Source organism: Dryobates pubescens, chromosome 15, assembly GCF_014839835.1.
Source record: "Dryobates pubescens isolate bDryPub1 chromosome 15, bDryPub1.pri, whole genome shotgun sequence".
NCBI classification, from domain to species: domain Eukaryota; kingdom Metazoa; phylum Chordata; class Aves; order Piciformes; family Picidae; genus Dryobates; species Dryobates pubescens.
The window spans coordinates 12,116,287-12,138,864 of record NC_071626.1 but is presented as its reverse complement, the minus strand read 5'-3'; the positions used below and the strand labels follow the sequence as shown (position 1 = coordinate 12,138,864).

Below are 22,578 nucleotides of genomic sequence, written 5' to 3'. Positions count from 1 at the left end.
GTTCTGCACAATTAAACTTCTAGGGATTTAAAAACTCCACGGAATCTCATGAGTGGAGGAGACACATTTACATTATGATCATTTGACAAAATATACCAAAGTAGTGTTCTAAATATACCAAAGTAGTGTTCTCTCTTTTAAAAACAAACAATAAGTTATTCCTAACATTTGTTTGTGTTATTTTACACAAAACTAAATTTAATGTCTCCTTTCCCAAACCCAGGTTAGCCTCTTATGATGCACTTTAAATAGGTAAAAAGTCATCGACAATAAATCTACCAGCTGGAGCTATTTTCCCCAGAAACTTTTAAATTCAATATATTCCAAAGGATGGAATGCTTTTAGTCAGAAAACAATTACTGTAGGCGCTATTTTCAGACCTGATGCACCACAGAGTTAGCTTTTACGGGTGATCCTGCAGTTATTGATAAATCTCTCACTGGAGCTGCAATTTTTGTTGTTCTTTCCCTAGCGACATCGCTGTGCTCCTGGCGGCACTGGCTTTGTAGCCATTTCCTCTTCTGCTGATGCGCGGGGCCCAGGCGCGCTCCGCCCCCAACACCTCGCCTCCATTTCCCAGAGTGCGGCGCGGGAGCGGGCCAGGAAGTCTCGTGCGCCTGAGTCAGGGGAGGAGGGGGAGCTGCTGCCGGGCGCTGGCGATGGAGACCCTCTCTCCGGACTGGGAGTTCGACCGCCTCGACGACGGCTCGCAGAGTGAGCGAGGGCGGGGCGGAAGGGGCTAGCACAGGGCCAGCAGTCCTGCGGCGGTAACCGCTACAGAATGGGGGAGGCGAGGGCTGAGGAGACCCTGGTTCCTTCCTGGAACCCTTCTGGCCCCTCGACGTCGCTGCAATCACCGGTGGGAACGGGAGGGAGGGAAAGGGGGAAGGGGTGGGGGTAGGGGGGGGCGGGGAGACGCAACCGTGGGAGCTGTGGGAGGTCACCTCTCCAGCCTCCCTCACGGACCCTGCCCTGTGCGGGGAACCGGCCACTCGCCGCGCCCCTTCCCTCGGCCGCCAGCCCAGTGCTGCTCCTCCTCCGGTCAGGCCTGCGGGGGTGGGCTGTTGCGGTGACATTTTTTCCTGCCACCGTCCTTTCCATAGTTGTTGGGTGTTTTGGCGTGAGAGAATGGCTTTTCCAGCCTTTCCTCTCTGGCGTGTTGCCTCTAGTGTGGCAGGGAGGGGGGAGGCAGGTTTGCGTGACTTCGTTTTCTTGCACGACCCGGGCAGGAGGAACAGGTGCTTGTCATGGGGAGGGGGTTTCTTACCTTCTCGACCATTTCTCCTGACTCACAAGTCTTTACAGTTGCTTCCTTGGTTAGCCGTAGAAGTCACATCGAGATAAGTTAGTTGTATGCAGCTTCCGCTGCGTGGAGTTGGGCAGTCAGTCACTTGCAGTTTCACCTTTCTAAAATAATTAAATAAAACCTTGTGATGTTTAAGCCTTTGGCAGTGGGTTTGTGTGACCATCAAAATTCACGTTTTTCTCAGCCTGTGGAGGTGACCCACTTTCTAAATGGGGAACGTATATGGTTGTCACACTAATACACGCTGTAAATTGGACTGTGCCAAATTAATTACATATGGTGTTGCTGCAAAAAAAAATGTCACTCATGGACCAACTGTTTCACATGTAATATTATCCCAAGGGATGACACTGTTTATCCAATATTAATTTAATCTGTATTTCAGTGGAAATTGAAACTGCCCCATGCTGAGAGTTTGACCAGTTCTCTAGCTGCAGAATAGAAAATGTGGTATTTAAAACCGTGCTTCCCCCCCCTCCCCCGATGTCCAGTAGTTTGACTGTGACATTAAGTGCACCTAGGAGAACTTTTATGTGATTCCATTACCACCGTCTTGCTGATCAAACAGGCTGATCTGTTGAGAATACAAAATTCACCTAGAGAAAGGCTGAACAAAACTCCTGTGACTTGAAGAACACTTGTTGTTGTCTATTTTCTTTTTGTACCATTATCACTAACCTTTAGCAAGTGTAATTGCTCAACCGAGGGCACAAGATAGTAAATCTGGTTCATTGCCTCTCTGTCCTAGATGTTTATGGACATAGCACTAGAAAATCCTGCTGTGACAGTAAGGCCTTTGAATATTGATATTGCTGATTTTTATGTAAAAGGATTCATTTGGGGGATCTGTAGTGCTGACCAGATCTCTCACATTGTTCCAGTTGTAATGCTTTTCATTGTACCACCTGGAGAAAATAAAGCAAAGTTTATTCTAAACAAATTATATCTTGTGGAATATGTCTGCTACTTGAAAAAAACCAAACTGCCTGATTTCTGTGATTTATTTTTTCTTTCTCCATGTAAACCAGCTTATTTAGGAATTTTTTCCTGCATCTTAAAAAGCTTCCCCCAACTCCAAATAATTATTTTATTTTTTTAATCAGTTCAATAGCGAGAAATTATTCATACCTGTCTCATATTTTATATGATCACTACAAGGTCAATGGCTGTATATAGTTAATTTAAGTATTTGGAAATAGTTAATATCAGTTATAAATGAGTATTGCTAAAATCCATCATTTGGCTTCTGAGAATGTGATAATTTGTGGGTCCTCTGGCAGAGCACCGGTGCGAGATTTCATTTGAGAAATGCTGCCTGATTCACAGGCATTTGATTTCAACGGCATTGCCGGTTTCCTGCTCTTGTATGACTTGGAAGCTTTTTCTGTTCGTCCTGTAAAGCCCCAGTGTCTCTGTCAGTTTCTTTGCTCTTTGTTTTTTTGTGCAAAGGAAGGAGGAGGTGGAATACCACAGCACCCCTCTAATTCTAAATCTTTATACTCCAGATTTTCTATCAGTAAGGTATTGAAGCTGACATGCTAGGTAGTTAAACTCTGTTCTGAAGGGCTCTGCGTCCATCAATGTCTTACTGGTTTTCTGCAGTGAAGTTTCCAAAAGATGCCCTGGAAGGAGCCTGAAAGATGAGATGAATTTGATGGAAGAGAATAATACAATGCTGCATCTCAAGGGCTGTATGTCAGTGTCTGGAGTGCATGCTGCTGATGGAGAGTTTTTTGTTCACTTGCTTTGGATCCGTTTACGTGAAATTCGGCCTTCTTACTTTGACAGTGTCTGTGCACTGTCTAGGCTGCGGGTACAGGCTGAACCCAATGGCACTAATGCAGAGCTTAGTGTGGGAGAGTATACTGTGCTTCTTGGCTAGGCTTTTCAGGCCATATGGCTGGCATTGATGCTGGCTTCAAAGTACTAGCTTAGAACTGGTTCAGGACTTCACTTCAGTCATTTCTGCTCTCAGTCTCAGCCTTTGTGTGCACAGTCCTTCCCACATTTTTGTTACTAATTTATCCTTACTCATTTCTCCCCTTATGCCCTATGCTGTGCCTCAGACAAATATTTCATTATCTGCAAAAAATGTTTAAGTGCCAATTGATTCAGCAGTGCTCTCCTGCTGAAGTAGTCATCAACTACCATTTGGCTCAGTTACTAGCAACATGGACAAGAAGTTAAACATGCAGAACAGAATTTATTTTTTCCCCCCCACTTGCTAGAGCAGTCAGGTTGCTAAAGTGTGAAAGGGGCACTTATAAAGCTACATGAGAGTTAAATCCTTGTTTAGGAAAAGTTCAGTTTTTTTGCTGGACTTTATCTGGCTTTCACAATTCTGTTTTCAAGAAACGGCAGAAAATTACAAGCTGTTAACTTGTTGCCCAGTTATGGAGAAGACACTTCAGTCTTTGCATGAAAAAGGATTGTACTTTCTTTCTGAGCACAGAAGCCTTGAGCTGTAATAATTCAATCCATAGTTCGGCTTATGCAACTAAGTAATTGTATATAATCTGGGGGAGTGGGTAGGAAAGGAGACAGGGATGTCTTAATGTGGGAAGGATTAAAAAAAAAAAGTCAGGGTAGAGTGAATGTAACTTTTGTGGACCAATTGCTTATAGACTTGGCTTTGCAAATTCCACTGTTGGTGTTTGACAGCTGAATGTTACTTCTTGAACCTACTTGCTGGAAACAGTAATGGGACAGCTGTGCATTTCAATGTGACATGCTAAATGGCAGAAAAGTTCTGCTTGGAAATGGTGAATTTGTAAGTGGGAGAAATGTTTAAAAGACATAAACTTCCCATATAATGCCCAAATAACTTACTGAGAGGTAGCAGGGAGAGGGTGAAAGGAGGATTGCTACTAACACAGCTGCTACTCAGGCCAAAATGATCAGGCATATTGCCTCAAAGTTGGAGTATAATTGCATATGTAATGGCTCAGCTGACTGGTAGAATCAACTACTATGTTAGGATTTCTGCAGTTGTTTCACTTCCAGCATCTAGATGTGATTCTCAGGTTTGTCAAGATCTTAAGTTTGAAAAATATATGTAAATTAAAAAAAAGTAATCTGCAAACTGCTTTGATGTTTGATATTCTTGAAGTAGCATTTTAATTTCTTTTAAACCAACACTTTTTTTTGGTACACAAATAAGAACTTTGTATTAAAGATGGAGTTGTACTGAGGAAAAATGCTACAGTAAAATGAGGAATACTAGAGCCAAATAGCAACAAATGAAGACTTTTCTTGAAAAGGTTTTTGATATTGCAGTTTATTGAGGAGTCTCTAAAGCTGTACTAATGTTACCATTTTTCAGAAATTCATGCTGAAGTGCAATTGAAGAATTATGGAAAATTTCTTGAGGAGTATACATCTCAGCTCAAGAGAATTGAAGATGCCTTGGATGACTCTGTTGGAGATGTTTGGGACTTCAGTCTTGATCCCATTGCCTTAAAGGTCTTCATATTTTTAATATGCATTGCAGCTGTTGTTTTCCTAGTTCTTTTTTCCCTTCAGAACCTGAGAAGCAAGAGCTTAATGCTTTTGTGCTCTTAGAACTTTGACTTTTGTATTTGAGAAACCTATTTAATACTGTTTTAATTATCAAGTAACTAATAAATTGATGCATATAAAAAGATGCTTTCATATTACTGTTTTCTGGTCTTTGAGACTCTAGTGAAAGTTAAATTAATTTACAGCTCTTCATGTGTTGGAAATGTTGGTTCCAGCAAAGTTTTTCCTTGTGGGTGCTGGCATTTTTATCTGGGTCTTTGGGTTTCAGAAGAGCTCACTAATAGCTGTATAACTGCAGAGCAAAGTGTGCATGTATTTATAGTTGTGTTTTGACTTAGTGGCCCAGGTCCTCCAAGAGGTGGCTGTTTCTTTGGTCATAACTTCTCTTTCTTCTGTGGAATGTTGTTTTTTGCTCTTCAATGAATTTGCCAATGCCATTTAAAAGTGCTGTTGTTACAGTATGGAATTTGTGCTGAAAATGCACTCTCAAGCAATCATCTGTCCAAATAATTTGAATAATTATATGTAGGGTCACTACAGTGCTAGACGTGTATGAACTAGTCAGTATCATGGCTGACTTCAGTATAAAATACCAGTCCCTGCATAGAGAGATACATGATGTCCTGTTTCCTACATTTGAGATTCTTAGTTATTGTTTTAGGTTTCCTGAGCTGTGTTTTTTTCACATGCTCCATAATAACTATGCTTTTGCTTTCCAAGTAGATTATTATAAGCAGTGTGTAGTGTACTAGTAGTTGTTTGCATTTCTGCTTAGAGTGAAAGGAAAGGTGTTTCCATTGAAATGTGAAAAGCAAAGGTTTCCCACAGCATAGGTTGCCAGTAATGTGCAGTTATTGCTGACTTACTACTGACCCTGTTTGTGATTTAATTGGGGGGGTGGGGGGGAAATGCATACCTGGTTGGATAAATGTGTTTATAACCAGTATTTTTTAAAGTTGTTCCTCCCTTGGTTTGGGGGTTTTTGTGTGTTTGCTTGGGTTTTAAGCATTATTTATTTTGTAAATTTTAGCTTTTGCCATATGAACAGTCTTCCCTACTGGAGCTCATAAAGACAGAAAACAAAGTAAGTGCTTTATGCTTTAAAGAAAAAAAAATAAATTAAAAACACAGAGTTATTTTAGCTAAAACCAAGCCCTCTAAATGTGACTCAATTTGTAACGTTTATGGTGTGTTTTTTTTTTACCCTCTTTGAGTCTAGGTTCTAAACAAAGTGATAACTGTTTATGCTGCTCTTTGCTGTGAAATAAAGAAGTTAAAATATGAGGTAAGTTCAGCTGTCTTTTAGTACTATGTGTGAAAATATTTGCAAATTGACTAGCTGATCTATAGAGTTATTCCTTAGTAGTAAAGAAACAAAATAGGATATCTAAATTTTGTAGCATGATTTCATACATTCTGTTTATTAAAAAAACATTTCTTGCTTTTGTTGTTAGGCAGAAACGAAATTTTATAATGGCCTCTTGTTTTATGGAGAGGGAGGTAAGTAACTACCTTCATCATAAAAGCTTGTAGTTTTCTGGTGCTGCTTCAGGTTCTATTAAATGCTACAATAGCTGTAATGGGATGGAAGCATGCTTTCTCTCTTTGATGAACACTAAAGTACAGACTTGGAGGTTATAGGGATATATGTTGGTGTCCTGAGTTAGCTTAAGATAACAATGAGATATATGTGCTGTTACCTGCAGTAAGCATTGTTACATTAACAGGAAGTTTTGTTGCAGCTTTATTTACATGAGAAGTAGGGAGTTTGGGCTGTTGAGGTTGTATTAAATGTATATAGTACAGCTTCTATACTGTGGCAGCTACTTTTCAAAGTACAGCACTGAAAAACCATTTTTCACCTGTAAACGCATCCTAAACCAACTTACTTTCTGTTGGGACTAGATTTTACAGTGATTATAGTAAAACAATACATCTGTAGTTTGATTTTAATAAAACAGAGAAACCATTAATAAGTAACTTGGATCAAGTCCTGCCTACTTCTCTTGTGCCATGTAGTTGTTCAAGAGAAGTTGCCATGTGTGGCCTTCAAATGCAGGTAATAGAACTTGTACTACTGTTTAGACCATGACATCACACAGGAGAATAAGTGAATGTAAATTAATTCAATTAATAAACTATGAGACCTTGCTTTAGATGATAGCTGCTTTTGTATCTTGGAGTTAAACTGATAACCCCTCTGAAAGCTTCCACCTTTAAGGATGCTAGCCTGGGAATAAGCACAGAGCTCAGTCCTGAGGACTGAATATGTTAATGAATTGATTTAGAGGCACATCACCTAACTTTGTTTTCTGTTTCAGAAATTTGAGAGAAAGGGAAAGCTTTTTCATAGCAATCTTGTAAAAAGGCTTTTTAAAAGCTTTCCAAGAGCATTGACTATGACAGAAGTATTGGGGAGTGTGAGATCTTTGAGCAAGGGACTCACCATCATTCTTTTGAGTACTGTATAGGATGACTGTTGTGGTTCAGTTAAGGAATGTGTAGAAGTGTGGGGCTGGGTTCTTTTCTTTGTAAATTCTTGCTTCCTATCAGCCATGATTTTAAATATCTTATGAGAAAGTGATATGCTGCCAAAGTGACACTAGGAGATCTGTGAAAACTCCATGCCTCTAATCTGCAATAGTCTGCCTTCTTTAGTGCTAATGTACTACAGAAGCCATTTGTTACTGATGGATGTTTTGCAGGGGATGCTTGAGAGTGACAGTAACTGAGAAGTCGGACTTCTGTGGGTTAGGGAGGAATGCAGAAATTGTGTCCTCCACTTCCATGTCCTTCCTTGTAACATCTGCTTTGATAACAGCAAGCTTGCTTACTTAAAACAGCTGTCAAAGTTACTGGCCCAAGGATGGTTGAAATATATGCAAATACTGTGCTGGCCTTTCCCTTCTGTATAAAGAAACATTTTATTTGTTTCCTGTCTTGTCCTTGGAGTGCCTAGGACTAGTCTAGGAACTTTAAAGAAATTAGTTGGATGGGGATGTGCAAAGGGGAAGCATGCAATCTTTAGAATCTTGTCCCAGACATCCATCTTGAAGTATGAAGGCTCCTTTAGTCTCTGGTGGCTGTTTTAAAAGAACATATTTTATGAAACAATAGACTTGAAATTCTTATGCAGGTTAACTTGCAAGGGTAAGCCATTTTTGCTCAGTAGAAAAATCTCCAGTCTAGAGCATTAATCTGTCATTACATTAAGACGACTGTATTTTGTCAGGTGGTATTGCAACTACTCCAGGTGACTGCAACAATTTGGCATTTGGTGCTGTAATTCCCATTTCTCATAGTATCCTGTTAGCGTACTTACTCATACAGGTTATGCTTTGAAGCTATGGTGATGTGCAGGATGACATGTAGGGGGTGGGGGGGGGGAAATCGATTTCTTGAGGAGACTGTATGCTACACAGCTTTTTCTTCTGATTAATGGTGTAGTATTTTCTTTCAGTAAGTAATTACCAGTCAGTGTTCCTTCCAATATAAATACCTAGTGCTTTCATACAGGCTTTTAAAAATGGAAACTTATATGAAGTTGTATAATACATGTCTTCTAGGAACTATGTTTGGTATTCTTTGTTTTCTTGCAGGTTATGGGAATGTTTTTCCTGTTTTGTGTCTAGCTTATAAACAATGTATTTTCTAATGAGAAAGAAACTTCAAAGATCCAGATTAGGAAAGCAAAAGCTTTTGAGGTTCTTTCATTATGCTTATAATAGTGTGCTCCACTTGTATGACAAACAAATGGCTTGGAGGGCAAGCTTCACTGTTAAATGAACAGATATGATACAGGCTTTTGAAAGCATTCACAAATGTTTGGGTTTTTTTTTTTAGCCACAGATTCCAGCATGGTAGAAGGAGATTGCCAAATACAGATGGGAAGATTTGTTTCTTTCTTGCAGGTAAAGTATGTTTTGATTGTTTTGACAGCAATTATAATCTTAATTTTACTTGCAAAATAGGTTTAACAGTCTGCATTATCCTGCCCGCATCCTGCTGAAAGGCATTGCAATCGTTTGATACGTTATTATGTTTCGCCTGCAGACCTGTCACAACCAGCTAGCATTCCACACTGTGCTTTAGATACTGGTTTTTTTGATACTTGTAAACTCTGGAAGTCTAATGGGGGAAGAAATTACAGCTTGTGTAATCATTGCTCAAAGAAATTAAATTTGCTTGAGAATTTCAGTAAGAGAAGATAAATTGAAGTTGCTTTGTTTGATGGTAAAGATACCTATTTTTATGGTTTTTGATTAGCAAGTTTAAGTTTTCATTGAACACTGGGAATGGATTAATTGTTTCATTTTTATTTTTTTTTTAGCTGATAGGAAAAAAAAGCTCTCCTGTACAATTTGGTTGTTATCCATGAACTACGCATGAAAACAGGATCTGTTTCTTCTCTGTGTTTCCAGTGCTCCTGAGTTTCAGTGTGCTGTGGAAATTCTTTGTCTTTAATATAGCTTAATTGTCTGTCCTGTTCCCAAAAATGTTTCTATTTTAATGCGCTATTGGTTGCAGTACAGTTTCTGTTGAAGCAGAAATTCTGCACAAAGCTTCCAAAATGTGTAAGCAAATTTGAGTTTAACAAAGGTTAAAATTCCTGTTCTTGCTGTGTAGTAGCATGACAGTAGGGCTTTACTGAATCATAACAGGTTGAATGCTATAGGAACTCATTACTCAACCTCTTTTATTATGCTCAGGAGCAGTTGTTAGGATATCTTGGTTGGACTGTTTTCCCCACTTTTCAGGCTTTGTCCTATCAGCTTTGTCATTTCTATTCTTTATCCTCTATATCTTTCCCAGCAGCTGTTTGAGACCTTTTAGTGGTTCTGAAATGCGGCTACTGTACAGTTGTGTATTTCCAGACTTTTTTTTTTCCTTCTTACCAGTATGTTCTGTCCAGGTAGAAGTTGAGAGCAGGGTGACTAGCTGGCTGGATATCTATGTGCATTGCAAATCTACTCTGTACAACAAGTTTGTTTGTGGAGTATATTCTGATGTGTGTATTCTTAGCGTAAACACTACACAAAAATAGAGTAGTATTGCTTGTGAGCCCACTCTGTATGTATGGTATGATGACTTTTTGATTGTTGAGCAACTTGGAAAGAAGGCAGATGCAAGATGTTGCCCCAAAGGGAGGGTTACTATGCTGACACATGTGTATTTCTTTGGGAAAGCTGTGAGGGAAACTTACTCCTCATTGGCTTTGTTCTTTTTCAACTGTTGTGCTCCACCAAATCCACTCAGTAGAAGTCTATATCCATAGACTGGGAAATGCAGTTCTAGTCAATGCTATGAGCATATCCCCAGGGGCAGTGTGAAAGTATGAATGAAGATGACAAAAGAGGCAAAATGTTGATTTCATAGAGGTACTATCCACCTACGGGCTTTTTGGCTTTTCCGAGTTCAGGATTTCCTGATCAGCTAGATGTAATAGCCTCGAATCTGCTGTATCAAAACACTTAAAAAAATTATTGAACCAGTGTTTTGCAGCATTATTTAGGTACTCATGATCCTGCAGAAGACAGTGTAGTTGAACTCCACGAAAATGATAATCTAGTCAGTGTTCTGTAGCTGCTGATATGCATGTGCTGTTAATTGGACTGTTTCCTGGAAGTTTGAAAGTGGCAGCTGGTGCCCCTTCCCCAGGAAACATGATCTTAATTGTTTATTATCCATTTCTCTGGAACCTGTTGGCTTATATCAGCTGCATTTGTTAGAGCAATACAAGTGTAAGATGTAATGACACTTATGTTTTGTGAAAGCTGGTGACTAATAGAAGGCAGAAGCCCAAATAAGTTCTATTTTTGACAGAGAGGAAGAGAGAATTCAGCTATTAGCCAAGGCAGTCTTCTGGCAGGAACAGCAGGCTGGCTGGGTAGCCAGTGTGGGCTGTCTGCTCTGAAGCTGTCTGTGTGCTGACTGGCTAGACTCATTACATGCTGACTTTTCCCTGGTGGGATTACAGGGTGCATTAATGAGTAAATACTACTGCAGTTAAGGGAAACACAGATTAATTTATCTTGTTGCTGAAGAAGTGCCTTGCTAAAATAGAAATTACAATAGTCCTTTATGTGGCTAGAGTTGGACTTCTTGCTCAGTTTTATTTAACTGAGCTCAGGTTCTTCTTTAGTCAAGCATACCTCTCCAAGACATTGTCTTTTTTCTTTGAAAGCAATATTTTGTGTCTTAGCATTCTTACAGTAGGTACAGGCTTCTGTGTTGATTTCAAATTTGAATTTGGCTATCACCAGCTCCCAAGAGCTTCAAGAGTGTGACTCTTGAAGTGAGGGAAAAGTACAGCCTTTGCTGTCAGGGATTTTGGTTTTGAAAGTGCTTGGGCGCGTTGTCAAGTCACTTCTTACTGTCTGATAAATAGAACCAATAGTATAAATAGTCCAAGTTGTACTGGAAGCTCATGTTCAGTGGCTTCTTAGCTTAGCCCCAGATCCTTTTTCTGAGCTGTCGGTGTGTTGTTTTCTGTCATGCTGTAGGGCTGTCCACTGACTTGCATTAGCAATGCATTTGGAGCTTGGGCTGAAAGTTCATTGGTTCATGTTTCAGTGTTTTGGATGTGATGACACCTTGTGTGTGAGGAGACTCTGTAAATGTATATGCATTTTACTTTTCTTGCATTTCAGGAGCTGTCTTGCTTTGTTACCCGATGTTACGAAGTGGTGGTGAATGTAGTGCATCAGTTGGCTGTTCTCTATACCAGCAACAAGTAATTATTTCTTAAAATGCTATATTGGTTTTCATGTAATTAACCAAATGTATAAAATAAGAATGTTCTGCCTAAGGCATGGTAATTTTTGTGATATTGCTGTCTAGAGATGGGGAGAGAGCTTTTCTGTGCACGTTTGGGCTTCGTAAGCCACTATGGAAATGGATTTCTTTTATTTTCAGAAAAGACAGTGCTTTTATGTAATGAGGTGGAAGAATTTGGTTTTTGTTGAGTTTTTTGACAGAATTGATGTTTCAGAGTGTTTATGACCAAGATATAAAATTGAACTTTTGTCTTTGCTCTGTTTGAGAGATTACTTCTGTTGACTGGTACAGTGGATACTAGTAGCTTCAGAAGCTTAACAAATCAGGTCACTTCCACAGTCTGTTTTAAATACATAAATATTAGTATATATTCTTCACAGAACAAACAGCCATGAAGTTGAGCTTATTTAGGGCTGTTGTGTTTAGCTACTCTGAAAACTCTGAGAGTTTAGATCTGAATAGAACTGTGTGGCTTTTGATTCGTTCCCCACAGCAGGTAGGATAGCATCATTTTTCTCAGTTCATAGAATTGTATCAATAAGGTTGGAAAAGACTACAAAGATCATCAAGTCCAACCTGTCACCAAAGACCTCATGACTACTAAACCATGGCTTCAAGTGCCATGTCCAACCCCTTTTTGAACACCTCCAAGGAGCGTGACTGCACCACCTCTCTGGGCAGCACATTCCAGTGGCTAATAAATCTCTCAGTGAAGAACTTTCTCCTCACCTCGAGCCTAAACCTCCTCTGGTGCAGCTTGAGACTGTGTCCTCTTGTTCTGGTGCTGGTTACCTGGGAGAAGAGACCAACCCCCACCTGTCTACAGCCTCCCTTCAGTTAGTTGTAGAGAGCAATAAATTCGTTTTAATTTTTGTCTTACACTAGAGCACAAGGTAGACTTTCTAGATGGTGCTGGATAAAAAGGCTGCATGTATAGCTTGGACATGGCTGCATTTAAATACGTGAAGTGACTTTATACTTCTGGGTCACAGAGTGTTATCTGTGAAGGCCGTTTGCTGTTAGTATAGCTGAATTAGAGCTGTCAATACACATATGTGTGCAATGCAGTCAGTGGTTTGAAGCAGTCATATGCTGTACATCTTAAAATGCGATATTTGATTTAGGAATAGCACACAGATTTCACAAAGCATGTATTTCTAATCCAATTTTGACAGTCTTTTGTTTCCTGATATAGAATGGATAAATATGCTCTGTTCTAAGGAATGAAGCTGGAGGTGGGGAGATTCAGGCTGGATGTGAGGAGGAAGCTCTTCACCATGAGAGTGGTGAAGCCCTGGAATGGGTTGTCCAGGGTGGTGGTTGGGGTGCCGTCCCTGGAGGTGTTTTAAGACCAGGCTGGATGATGCTCTGACCAGTCTGATGTAGTGTGGGGTGTCCCTGCCCATGGCAGGGGGGTTGGAACTAGATGATCCTTGTGGTCCCTTCCAACCCTGACTGATACTACTACTATGATTAAAAAAGTACTGAAATAGTTATTTTATTTACAGGACCGCACCTAAAATTATAGAGACATCTGGAGTTCATTTTCAGGTGGGAATGGTTTGGAGCCCTTTTGCTTATGTCTATGTATGTATGTGTTGATCATTAATCCAGAGAAAAGCAGCATGAAAGTGAGTTTCAATCTGGAATGTACTTTGAAGTTTTTGTTTTGTTAATTGCTTTTTTCTGGCCTTTATATGGAAAGGACTAGTATCTCAATTTCTGTTCTAGCTTTCTGAGCTGAAATATGTTTGCATGCTCCTTTAATGGATGCAATATGTGCTTTTGCACATAGACAGTTTTAAAAATCCCACTGTCAGTGTTGAAACTGATCAGTGAACTTCAAGCAGGGCCTGCAGGCAAACTGACATTCCTTATGTCACTACAAGAAATACTACATCTTTAAGCCACCAATTTAACTCTGTACCTGATGCCCTGTTGGCTGATAATACATTGAAAGGAACTTTAATTGAAATTGTATATGCTACTAGTGACTGCAGTAATCTATTCAATAACTACCTTTTTTTTTTTTTAATATTTTTTTTTTTAACAGGCAATGTATGAACATTTGGGAGAGTTGCTTATGGTCTTAATCACTCTGGATGAAATAATTGACAATCATGCCACTCTGAAAGATCACTGGACCATGTATAAGAGGTGTGTCTCTGAAGGTGTGAAAAGTACTCCCACAACATAAAAGGTGCATGTGTCTTTATTCCAAGACAGTCAGTGTAGAAACATGGATTGTGGTAGCTCCAAGAGTTTTTCAGGCATCTCAATGAAGAGCAGGACTGACCTGCTGTGTCCTTCTAAAAGCACCATTAAGTTTTTAAGGTGCTGAATGTTACGCTTACAATACATGGTAAGCATCTGGACAAACAGTAATGGCCGGTGAGGCTTAAAATATATCCAATTACAAATCTGACTTTGTACAGAACTCATCTAAGACTCTTTGTCCATATTGATCATGGGAATGGGCATACAGATTTAAGCAGAGTCAACAATTATAAAGCTAGTTAATTTGTTAAACTGTGTCATTTAACACCTGAATAAGTGGGAGTTACTCAAATGCAAATGGATTATAAAGACCCAGTGGGTTTTGTGTTTGGGTTTTGGTTATTTTTTGTGTGGACTTTCTTTTATGTGCACAGATGTGGGCAATTAAAGCCTATTATCAAAATAGTACAGGACATGGCAAAACTGTTTGCATGTTTTTGTTGTATGTGTGTGTTCCACATACACACTCCTTACAGGCTGCTCAAATCTGTCCACCACAACCCTTCTAAGTTTGGGATTCAAGAAGATAAACTGAAGCCTTTTGAAAAGCTACTGTTAAAACTGGAATGCCAGCTCCTTGATGGGATGATATTTCAGGTAATGAAATTTATCTTCCCCAGTGTGACAAAAGAAACAAAAGTGACACTTTTTAGAATGGTTGGTTTGTTTTCATTTTGTTTTGTTCCGGATACATTGATGTGTGAATTTGGCTCTTGCATCTGTGCATGGGGTGAGGGGCAGGCAGGGAGGGGAAAAAGGCTCTATTGTAAGATCCTTCCTTTGCTCTTCTCATGTGCTAGAACTGTGCCAGGCTTTGAATGGTATCAGTTAATGCTTACTGTTTTACAGAAACCTTGGCATTAGTACTGTGTATTACCAGGGAGTCTGTTTTTTCACTAGATATTTTAATAGTGGTCAGGCTTACATATCATAGGTCCACTTTGATTTAGCTGTAAGTTAGTCACCTCAGTAATCTTCAAAATATGTTAATTGTGACCTCTTGCTATATATTTTGTCTCATTCCTGTCATATGAAACAGGTAGCTGTCATTAGGTACCACTTCAGTGATGTATATCCCAGAAAGATGCAGGTGTACTGGCAGATGAGAAGGATTGTTACTTTTTGAATACAGTTAACTTAAATAAATGGTTTTTTGTATCAACACACTTACAGAAAAGTGTGTACTTGAGGCAGTGAAATCAGATGTCCTGGTAGTGGGCAGAGGATATAGCATTGCTGAATCTGGTCACAGCAGAGTCAATTGAAGAGGATGGTTGCTCAGTTCTTACTGTTACATCTTAAGTGGCACAGGGAGGATGATTTGGTTTGTAAAAGCCTCCAAAAGTGAAATTGTAGATAAATAATTAATGAATATTTGGCTTAATCTTTCAAAGGACATTGCTACCAGCTATCTATTTTTGATCTTCTATTTCTCTGTTGTTGGTTAGATTGGTGCTTCATTATATGTAGGATTTGTCAGTAGGATTTGTCTGGTCTTCATTGAGGAAGTTTCCTGTCCTGGAATTGCCCCTTCCTAATAAAAATGCATGGAAAATACTCTTAAGTACAATCCAATTAAACTTTACTGGTATCCTCAGAAAATCTGAAGTGTCTCTATTTTGTTTTTCACTATTGTGGGGATTTGATAATTTTCTTAAACCACCACTAGTGGTACGAGGTTTTGCACTAAAAGTTCATGTAACGCATCCTACAGGGGACTTGCATGATCTTGTTTAGTTAATGGTTATTAATGAATTCTAATAATGCAAATACACATCTAGTTTATTATCACTCACACCAAGTGGTTTCTTTAAAATGCCTCTTAACAGAAGTATGAAGTAAATAATAATTTTGAATATTAGGTATAAAAGAGGGTTTGAATGTTGGCTATTATAATAATTTAAGCCTAGTTAAAACTCTGCATGTTGTGAAGTTTAACTTCAAATTAGTCTTAAATCAACGTGCTCTTGAAGTATTCTACCCTTGGGAAATCATTATTATTTTAAGGTCCAAAATTTGTGGCATTATCACTGTGCTTTTTCTCCTTTCCTTTTTTGCCCAGGGCTGTATAGAGCAACAATTTGATTCTGTAAATGGTGGAGTTTCAGTGTCGAAGAACAGCACATTTGCTGAGGAATTTGCTCATACTCTTCGCACAGCTTTTGCAAATGTTGAAGCCAAACTTGGTAATACATGCTCAGGCTTGTCCTGCCAGCTTCACTGTTTCTAAAGTTGTTCATACTGTTTGTGTGGGAGCAGACTTCTAAAAAGGTGTATTTCTGCAGGTGAACCTTCAGAAATTGACCAGAGAGATAAGTACGTGGGCATCTGTGGCCTCTTTGTACTGCATTTTCAGATTTTTCGGAGTATAGACAAGAAATTTTACAAGTCATTGTTGGATGTCTGTAAAAAGGTGAGTGCTTGATTCTTTTGTCAATAATGAAGAGGGGAAAAAGAGTCTTTGGTAGTGAATTGGGTAATATGCTTGGTTACATAGCATAGCACAGACTTGGGAGAAACTCCACATAATTTACTGAAACAAATCTGAAGACGGAATTAAATTTTTTTCTACTTATTATAATTTCTTCCCCAGCCCTTTTTTCATTTAAACATGGTCTAAAATCTGTGCACTCACATAGCAGTGTGGTAAAATAACTTGAAATTACCATTGAAAGGTTTCTTCTCAGGATTAATGTGGCACTGAGAATAAAAACGGTTCGAAATCTTGAGTATGTTGTGACTGAATAAATACTGTGGGTTTTGACTGTGGTTATAAACAGGCCTTTGAAAGAAATCTTAAGTCCAAAGGTGACTGAGGCTTTTTCATATCAGGTGGTGTTAAAAAAAAAAATTGCTATAATGCTGTTGAGAATGACTAAGAGTGGTAATAACCCTGCCTGTGGTGTCAAGGAACCTTTTCTAACACAAACATAATACTTTGTAGAAACTAGTTATGCAGAAAAACTGAATTGGGTTACGGTTCAGAAGGAATAAATGAAACATGGTGGTGTAGTAGTTGTTGTACTTACTTGTGTTAGTTGCTCCTCTGTAATGTTTTCCTTCCTTTTCTTTATTTCCCCCTGCCCAGGTACCTGCCATCACATTAACTGCTAACATTGTATGGTTTGCTGACAACTTTCTGATACAGAAGATACCAGCTGCTGCCAAACTTCTGGACAAGAAAAGTATTCATACAGTTAAAACACAAAGGGAGAACTTCCTACAGCAGAAGGCACAGTCGCTTACCAAGTAAGCCTCCTAAATACTCCTTCAGGGTGCTGTTTGGCAACTAGTGCTATAAATGTATGGATTTCTTCATGCAGTGTACTGCGTAGTGTTGCGTAGTGCTGCTAATCAAGTCTTCCACTTCACTGCAGCAATAAGTGTGCTAGAGTTGCTGAAAAAGTGATGATTAAACATTTAATCACAACTGATGTAATCCAGGAAGGGTCATTTCTGGAGAATGGTATTATTTAAGTGCAGTCCAGTCTGGCATTGTTGTAATGACAAATTACACATTATATATATATAAAACAAAAAGTCAAGCTTGGAGGGGAAAAAAGTAACCTCAGTGTATGACTCTCTTTCTAGTGTTTAAAAGCATTTTCTAGCAGTTTTATTTACTGCTTTAATTTAAAGTCATATATACATATCATTCAAAGGGCTGTTTGTTCTCTTGGAACATAAGTGATTTTGACTCTTTAGGGTGTGCAGATAATAATTGGGAGAGTAATTAGTCCTTACCTATAGAGAATTAAAATGTAAACGAGTATGTGGTACTGATACTTTTGGGAATGGGGGCTTATTATTTGAGGGACTGAGGATTTAAATTATTTCCCTTGCAAGAATTTTAGCTGTGGAAAGAGAAAAGAAAATCCTCCACGCTCCTCTTATTTGATGTGAACGAGATTCTTTGTTTCTTCTTCAGAGACATGCAGTCGTATTATGTTTTTGTGAGCTCGTGGATGACAAAAATGGAATCTATCTTGTCAAAGGAGCAGCGCATGGATAAGTTTGCTGAAGATCTTTCTAACCGCTGCAATGTCTTCATCCAGGTGTGCCATCTTTTAATGTGGTGATGCAGCAGATCCTGCAGCAAACTGGTGTTTTGATGCAAGTTCTTGAACGTAAAAAGAAATCACAGAAGTTCTGTGATCATCGGTGTGTTAATTTACAATGTGGGGATTCTTCTAAAACTTTAAATGCCCAGTAGCTGCTCTTGTAAGTAAAAGGTCTTTCTCTGAGGCATATGGGGAAAGTGAATCTGACTAAATACTCAGTGGCTAAACTTTTGACTATTTCTCTTTTCCTCTCTAGTAAAGGGTTTTGTTTTCCTTTTGAGTTAGTCATGAGGTTCGTTAAGGTGGACTGAACCAGTGTCTAATTTAGTTTGATTTAGCACAATACATTATTCCAGTAAAGGTTTTTGTGTTGTTTCATTGTGCTTTGCCTAGTGATGATACTTTGCAAGAATCTTACTGCGTTCCGAGGCAGCTGGTTTTCTTTTGGCCTACTAACAGCATGTAGTCTTAATGTAAGATGCATTTATTTCTGAACTTATTTTTTTGCTGGGTTTTTAATATCTATTTATCTGCCTGACAGAAATCTGATGAGACTAGGTGTGCAATAAAAGCATGATCCTGAATCTTCCATACCTAAGACATACATGTACGTGAACTAGAATCTGGGGTTTTCATACATAGCAAAATTTTTAGTCTACTGCAAATACGATATGTAGTGAACTGAGTTTCCTATACCACTCACTGGATTTCCCTAGCTTCTTTTGTTATTATTACTGCTATTCCTTTGAAATCAGTTGAATAACATTGTTGTCATGCTCTGTGTAACTGTATTTTAAAGCTTAGCATACACCATGATTACTTTTGTTATGGTATGGACAGTTCTATTTAGAAAGTGTAGAAATGTGTAAGTACTCTCAGTGTATTTAATCCATGGAATCTGGAAATTTTCCATTGCTTTTGTGATAAGTTGTCTTTTTGGGGATGGGAGTTGGTGATTTGATTTACATACAGTCTCAGAGGTCTAATCATTTTAGTCCTACTGTGTGATTAATTCACTGACCTATGCTTAATTTTAATGGCTCTAGAAGAGGTTAATGATCAAATTATTTAAGGACTCATGGGCAGTTACATAATGTCTGCTCAATAAAAGGGTCTCATTCAGCTTTGTGATGCCAGGCTCTCTGATTGGGTGGAGGTGTAGGTTCTCTAGTGTTAGGAGGCAAAAGATAGCTGTCTGTCACTATTGAAAGATAACAGAGAGGACTCATTTGATATCTTGTGAAAATATTATTCTTTTTTCTTTTCTCTCCTGTGCTCATTTTATTTCTAGGGCTTTCTTTATGCATACAGTCTTAGCACCATCATTAAAACTACAATGAATCTCTACATGTCAATGCAAAAACCTATGACCAAAACCTCAGTGAAAGCTCTGTGCAGGCTTGTGGAACTTCTAAAGGTAGGTCACTGGATGAAAACTGTTTATTTCATATAGGCCTTTACAGAGAACGCTGATCAAACATCACATGTTAAAAAACCCACCCAAATCCTTGAGATAATAAGGATGGCTTCTTGCTCAGGACTGAATTTAGTTAGAAGCAATTTGGGAGGCTAGAACAGATTTTTATGTAACTTCTAACTAGATTCCTTAATTGATGTCACAGAATCATTGTGGCTGCTCAATCCTCCCCCATACTCAAGCAGGACCAGCTAAAACTAGTTGTCCAAAACTCTGTCCAAATAAGTTCTGAGTATCTCCATGGATGGAGATGGATGGAACTCTCTTTTTTAATGCTCCTGAATGATTGTCTTTAGTTTCTAAGGGTTAGTTGCAGCTGCTTCTGACAATACATTACAAAATGGAAAGAATCTGTATTTGCAGTGTGGATGAGTCAGCTGGCATAAAGCCAAATTGTAAAGGCAACAGTTTCAGTAACTACCTTGAGCACAAGCCCTGTGAGGTGAGGCTGAGGGAGCTGGGATTGTTTAGCCTGGAGAAGAGGAGGCTCAGGGGTGACCTCATGCTCTCTACAACTGCCTGCAAGGTGGTTGTAGCCAGGAAGTCTCTTCTCTCTAGCAACAAGCACCAGAACAAGGGGACACAGTCTCAAGCTGTGCCAGGGGAAGTTTAGGCTCGAGGTGAGGAGAAAGTTCTTCACCGAGAGAGTCATTTGTCATTGGAATGGGCTGCCCAGGGAGGTGGTGTTCAAGAGGGGATTGGATGTGGGACTTGGTGCCATGGTGTAGTCATGAGGTCTGTGGTGACAGGTTGGACTTGATGATCTTTGAGGTCTCTTCCAACCTTTGTGATACTGTGATACCTGATCTGTTGTGTTTTGGGATTGACTCTAGGCAATAGAACACATGTTTTATCGAAGAAGTATGGTTGTGGCAGATTCTGTGACACACATCTCTCAGCATCTGCAGTATCAGGCTCTTCATTCTATTTCTGTAGCCAAGGTATGTAATCCAAGTTCTAACAATTAATCTTACTGTGTTTGGTTTGGTTTTGTGTTTTTTTTTAAAACTTGATTTAAAATTATTTTGCTTCCTTCTGCAAAGTCTGTAGTGTAGTGCTCTGTCATGATCAACAGGTGTGTAAACTTTCCAGTATTTCAGAGCTTTACTTTGGAAACTGTACAGCACAGATGGTTATCTGTTTTTGACCAAGAATGATTCCTCTTTTCCTTTAAACTGCTGCATCTCTTGTGTTGTTCCTCTTGTGTTCTTTTCAGTTTTAATTTCTACTGATTTTCACAAACTGATCTTTTTCTACCTCTTACCTTCCATACGTGACCTTTCCTTTTGCTTTATTGAACTGCTCTTGTCTTGACCCATGGGCCTCTTTTTTTTTTCCCTCTCCTCTGTCCATATAAAAAGGGGAGTGATAGAGAGGCTTTGGTGGGCTTTTGGACCCCAGTTGGGGCCAAACCACCATAATCAGATTCGGTAGTGGAATTACAAAGGGTTGATATCACCTGTTAGATTCTATTTGGCTATAATCTCAGTTTCTGTATCTGGCATCATCATATCATCTAGCATAAGCCAGTAAAAAACCCAAACCAATAACATGAGAAACAAAACCAACCAACCAGCCAAAACAAAACGGAGGGGTATTTACACACAAACACACACAGAGGAGTGGCATCAACCAAAGAATTTCCAAGCTTCAAAACTACTAAGAAAAACTATATAGAGTCAAACAAAGTTTGTGTATATTTAGAGAACGTTCATAACCATAAATGCATAGAAATATGCTGAGACTTATGTAATGAGGGATGTCAAAGAGAACACATCTGTAAATAATTCTTGATATATTTCCTGAAAAGTAGCTAAACTGTAAAAGGCAAATGCCGGTCATTTGTGTACATCATTGCTGCTAACATTTTTTTTTATCTGCTCAACAAAATGGTGTAAGGGCTAAGGCATATAGCTGACATAGCTTTAGCCTGTAAGGTTAGGAGTTTCACATTGAACATACTTGCTTAGAATTGCAAGAGCTTTACTTGAACTTTTTCATGAAACTGTACCTCTTCTGAGTTATGCTGCTTCTCAAAAATATCCATGCCTTTGACTTCATAGCCAAAAGACTTGATTCTCTTCTTTTGTTCATGCAGACCTGTCTGCAGTTTATCTTTCTGATTAAATTAGAATTTGTGGGAAAATTGAAGGTTATTGGTGTTACCGTGCTTATGTGTCTCACTGTTCAGCTGAATTTTGTTACCAACAGCAGGGAGTCACTGATGGAAAAAGTAATTAAAAATTTTAAATTGCATGTACCTTAGGACTAAAACTGGCATGCGGTCGCATGCAAACAATTGGTTTGCAGAAATGCTCAGTGTATGACAAGTCCAGAAGCCTTGGAAAGGAGAGGCAAGCTATTGCTTTTGGACATAGGTAACTTTCCTCTGAATTTCTGTGTCTTTTTGTCATCAAGAAAAGAGTAATTTCTGATAAAAAGTACAGTGAGCAACGCCTGGATGTCCTCTCTGCTTTGGTGCTGGCTGAGAACACCCTCAATGGGCCGAGTACAAAACAGCGGCGACTGATTGTTTCCCTAGCACTAAGTGTGGGAACACAGATGGTAAGTGCCATGATTGTTCCAGTCCTTGACTTGTTTGATGCAGTAACTTATACAAAAATATGATCTTGTCTTTTTTTTTCTTCTTTATTTTTCCCTTCATTTGCACAGAAAACTTTTAAAGATGAAGAACTCATTCCCCTTCAGTTAGTTCTGAAGAAACTAGACCTGATCAGTGAACTTACAGAGCGGTAAGCAGTGGCATGTAATAAGTATCACTGGAGAGCTGGATCTTTGCTTTGCAAATTATAAAATCTGGTAGCTGCATGCTGATGGTGATTTTTGCATGTGTTGTAAACATGGGACATACAGAAAGAATTCCAGAGCTAAGTCTGAAGCTCACTGGTCTTTTAGCAAGTTCTGTTTTACCTAACTGTTGCTACTTAGCTAACTCCTTTCTCTGATTGTTTAGAAATCTGTCAGTTTTTTGGATGACTTGGCTTTATGTTAAGCTAAAGTCATCTTCTTAACACAAACACAAAAGTTATGAGTAAATACCAGTCTGTCTGGAAGGTGAGGCTGTTAGTTCATGTTTTACTGCTGCTACAGTTTCAGTGGACACTCAGGTTTTACATAATGATGGCCATCTGAAAGCCAGG

At 39.0% G+C, this 22,578-nt stretch overlaps 1 protein-coding gene across 1 annotated transcript in view; it reads left to right on the top strand.

Annotated features, from left to right (window-relative positions):
- Positions 1-527: 527 nt before the first annotated feature.
- Positions 528-22,578, top strand: part of WASHC4 (WASH complex subunit 4) — a 39,407-nt gene continuing 17,356 nt past the window's right edge. The window contains exons 1-18 of the mRNA XM_054168080.1: positions 528-714; positions 4,629-4,768; positions 5,856-5,909; positions 6,045-6,110; positions 6,280-6,325; positions 8,669-8,736; positions 11,476-11,558; positions 13,111-13,153; positions 13,656-13,759; positions 14,356-14,476; positions 15,942-16,065; positions 16,165-16,292; positions 16,968-17,128; positions 17,808-17,934; positions 19,232-19,357; positions 20,251-20,358; positions 21,836-21,982; positions 22,091-22,170. Of these exons, the coding sequence (XP_054024055.1) occupies positions 528-714; positions 4,629-4,768; positions 5,856-5,909; positions 6,045-6,110; positions 6,280-6,325; positions 8,669-8,736; positions 11,476-11,558; positions 13,111-13,153; positions 13,656-13,759; positions 14,356-14,476; positions 15,942-16,065; positions 16,165-16,292; positions 16,968-17,128; positions 17,808-17,934; positions 19,232-19,357; positions 20,251-20,358; positions 21,836-21,982; positions 22,091-22,170 (1,913 nt within the window). The remainder of the gene's footprint in view (positions 715-4,628; positions 4,769-5,855; positions 5,910-6,044; positions 6,111-6,279; positions 6,326-8,668; positions 8,737-11,475; positions 11,559-13,110; positions 13,154-13,655; positions 13,760-14,355; positions 14,477-15,941; positions 16,066-16,164; positions 16,293-16,967; positions 17,129-17,807; positions 17,935-19,231; positions 19,358-20,250; positions 20,359-21,835; positions 21,983-22,090; positions 22,171-22,578) is intronic.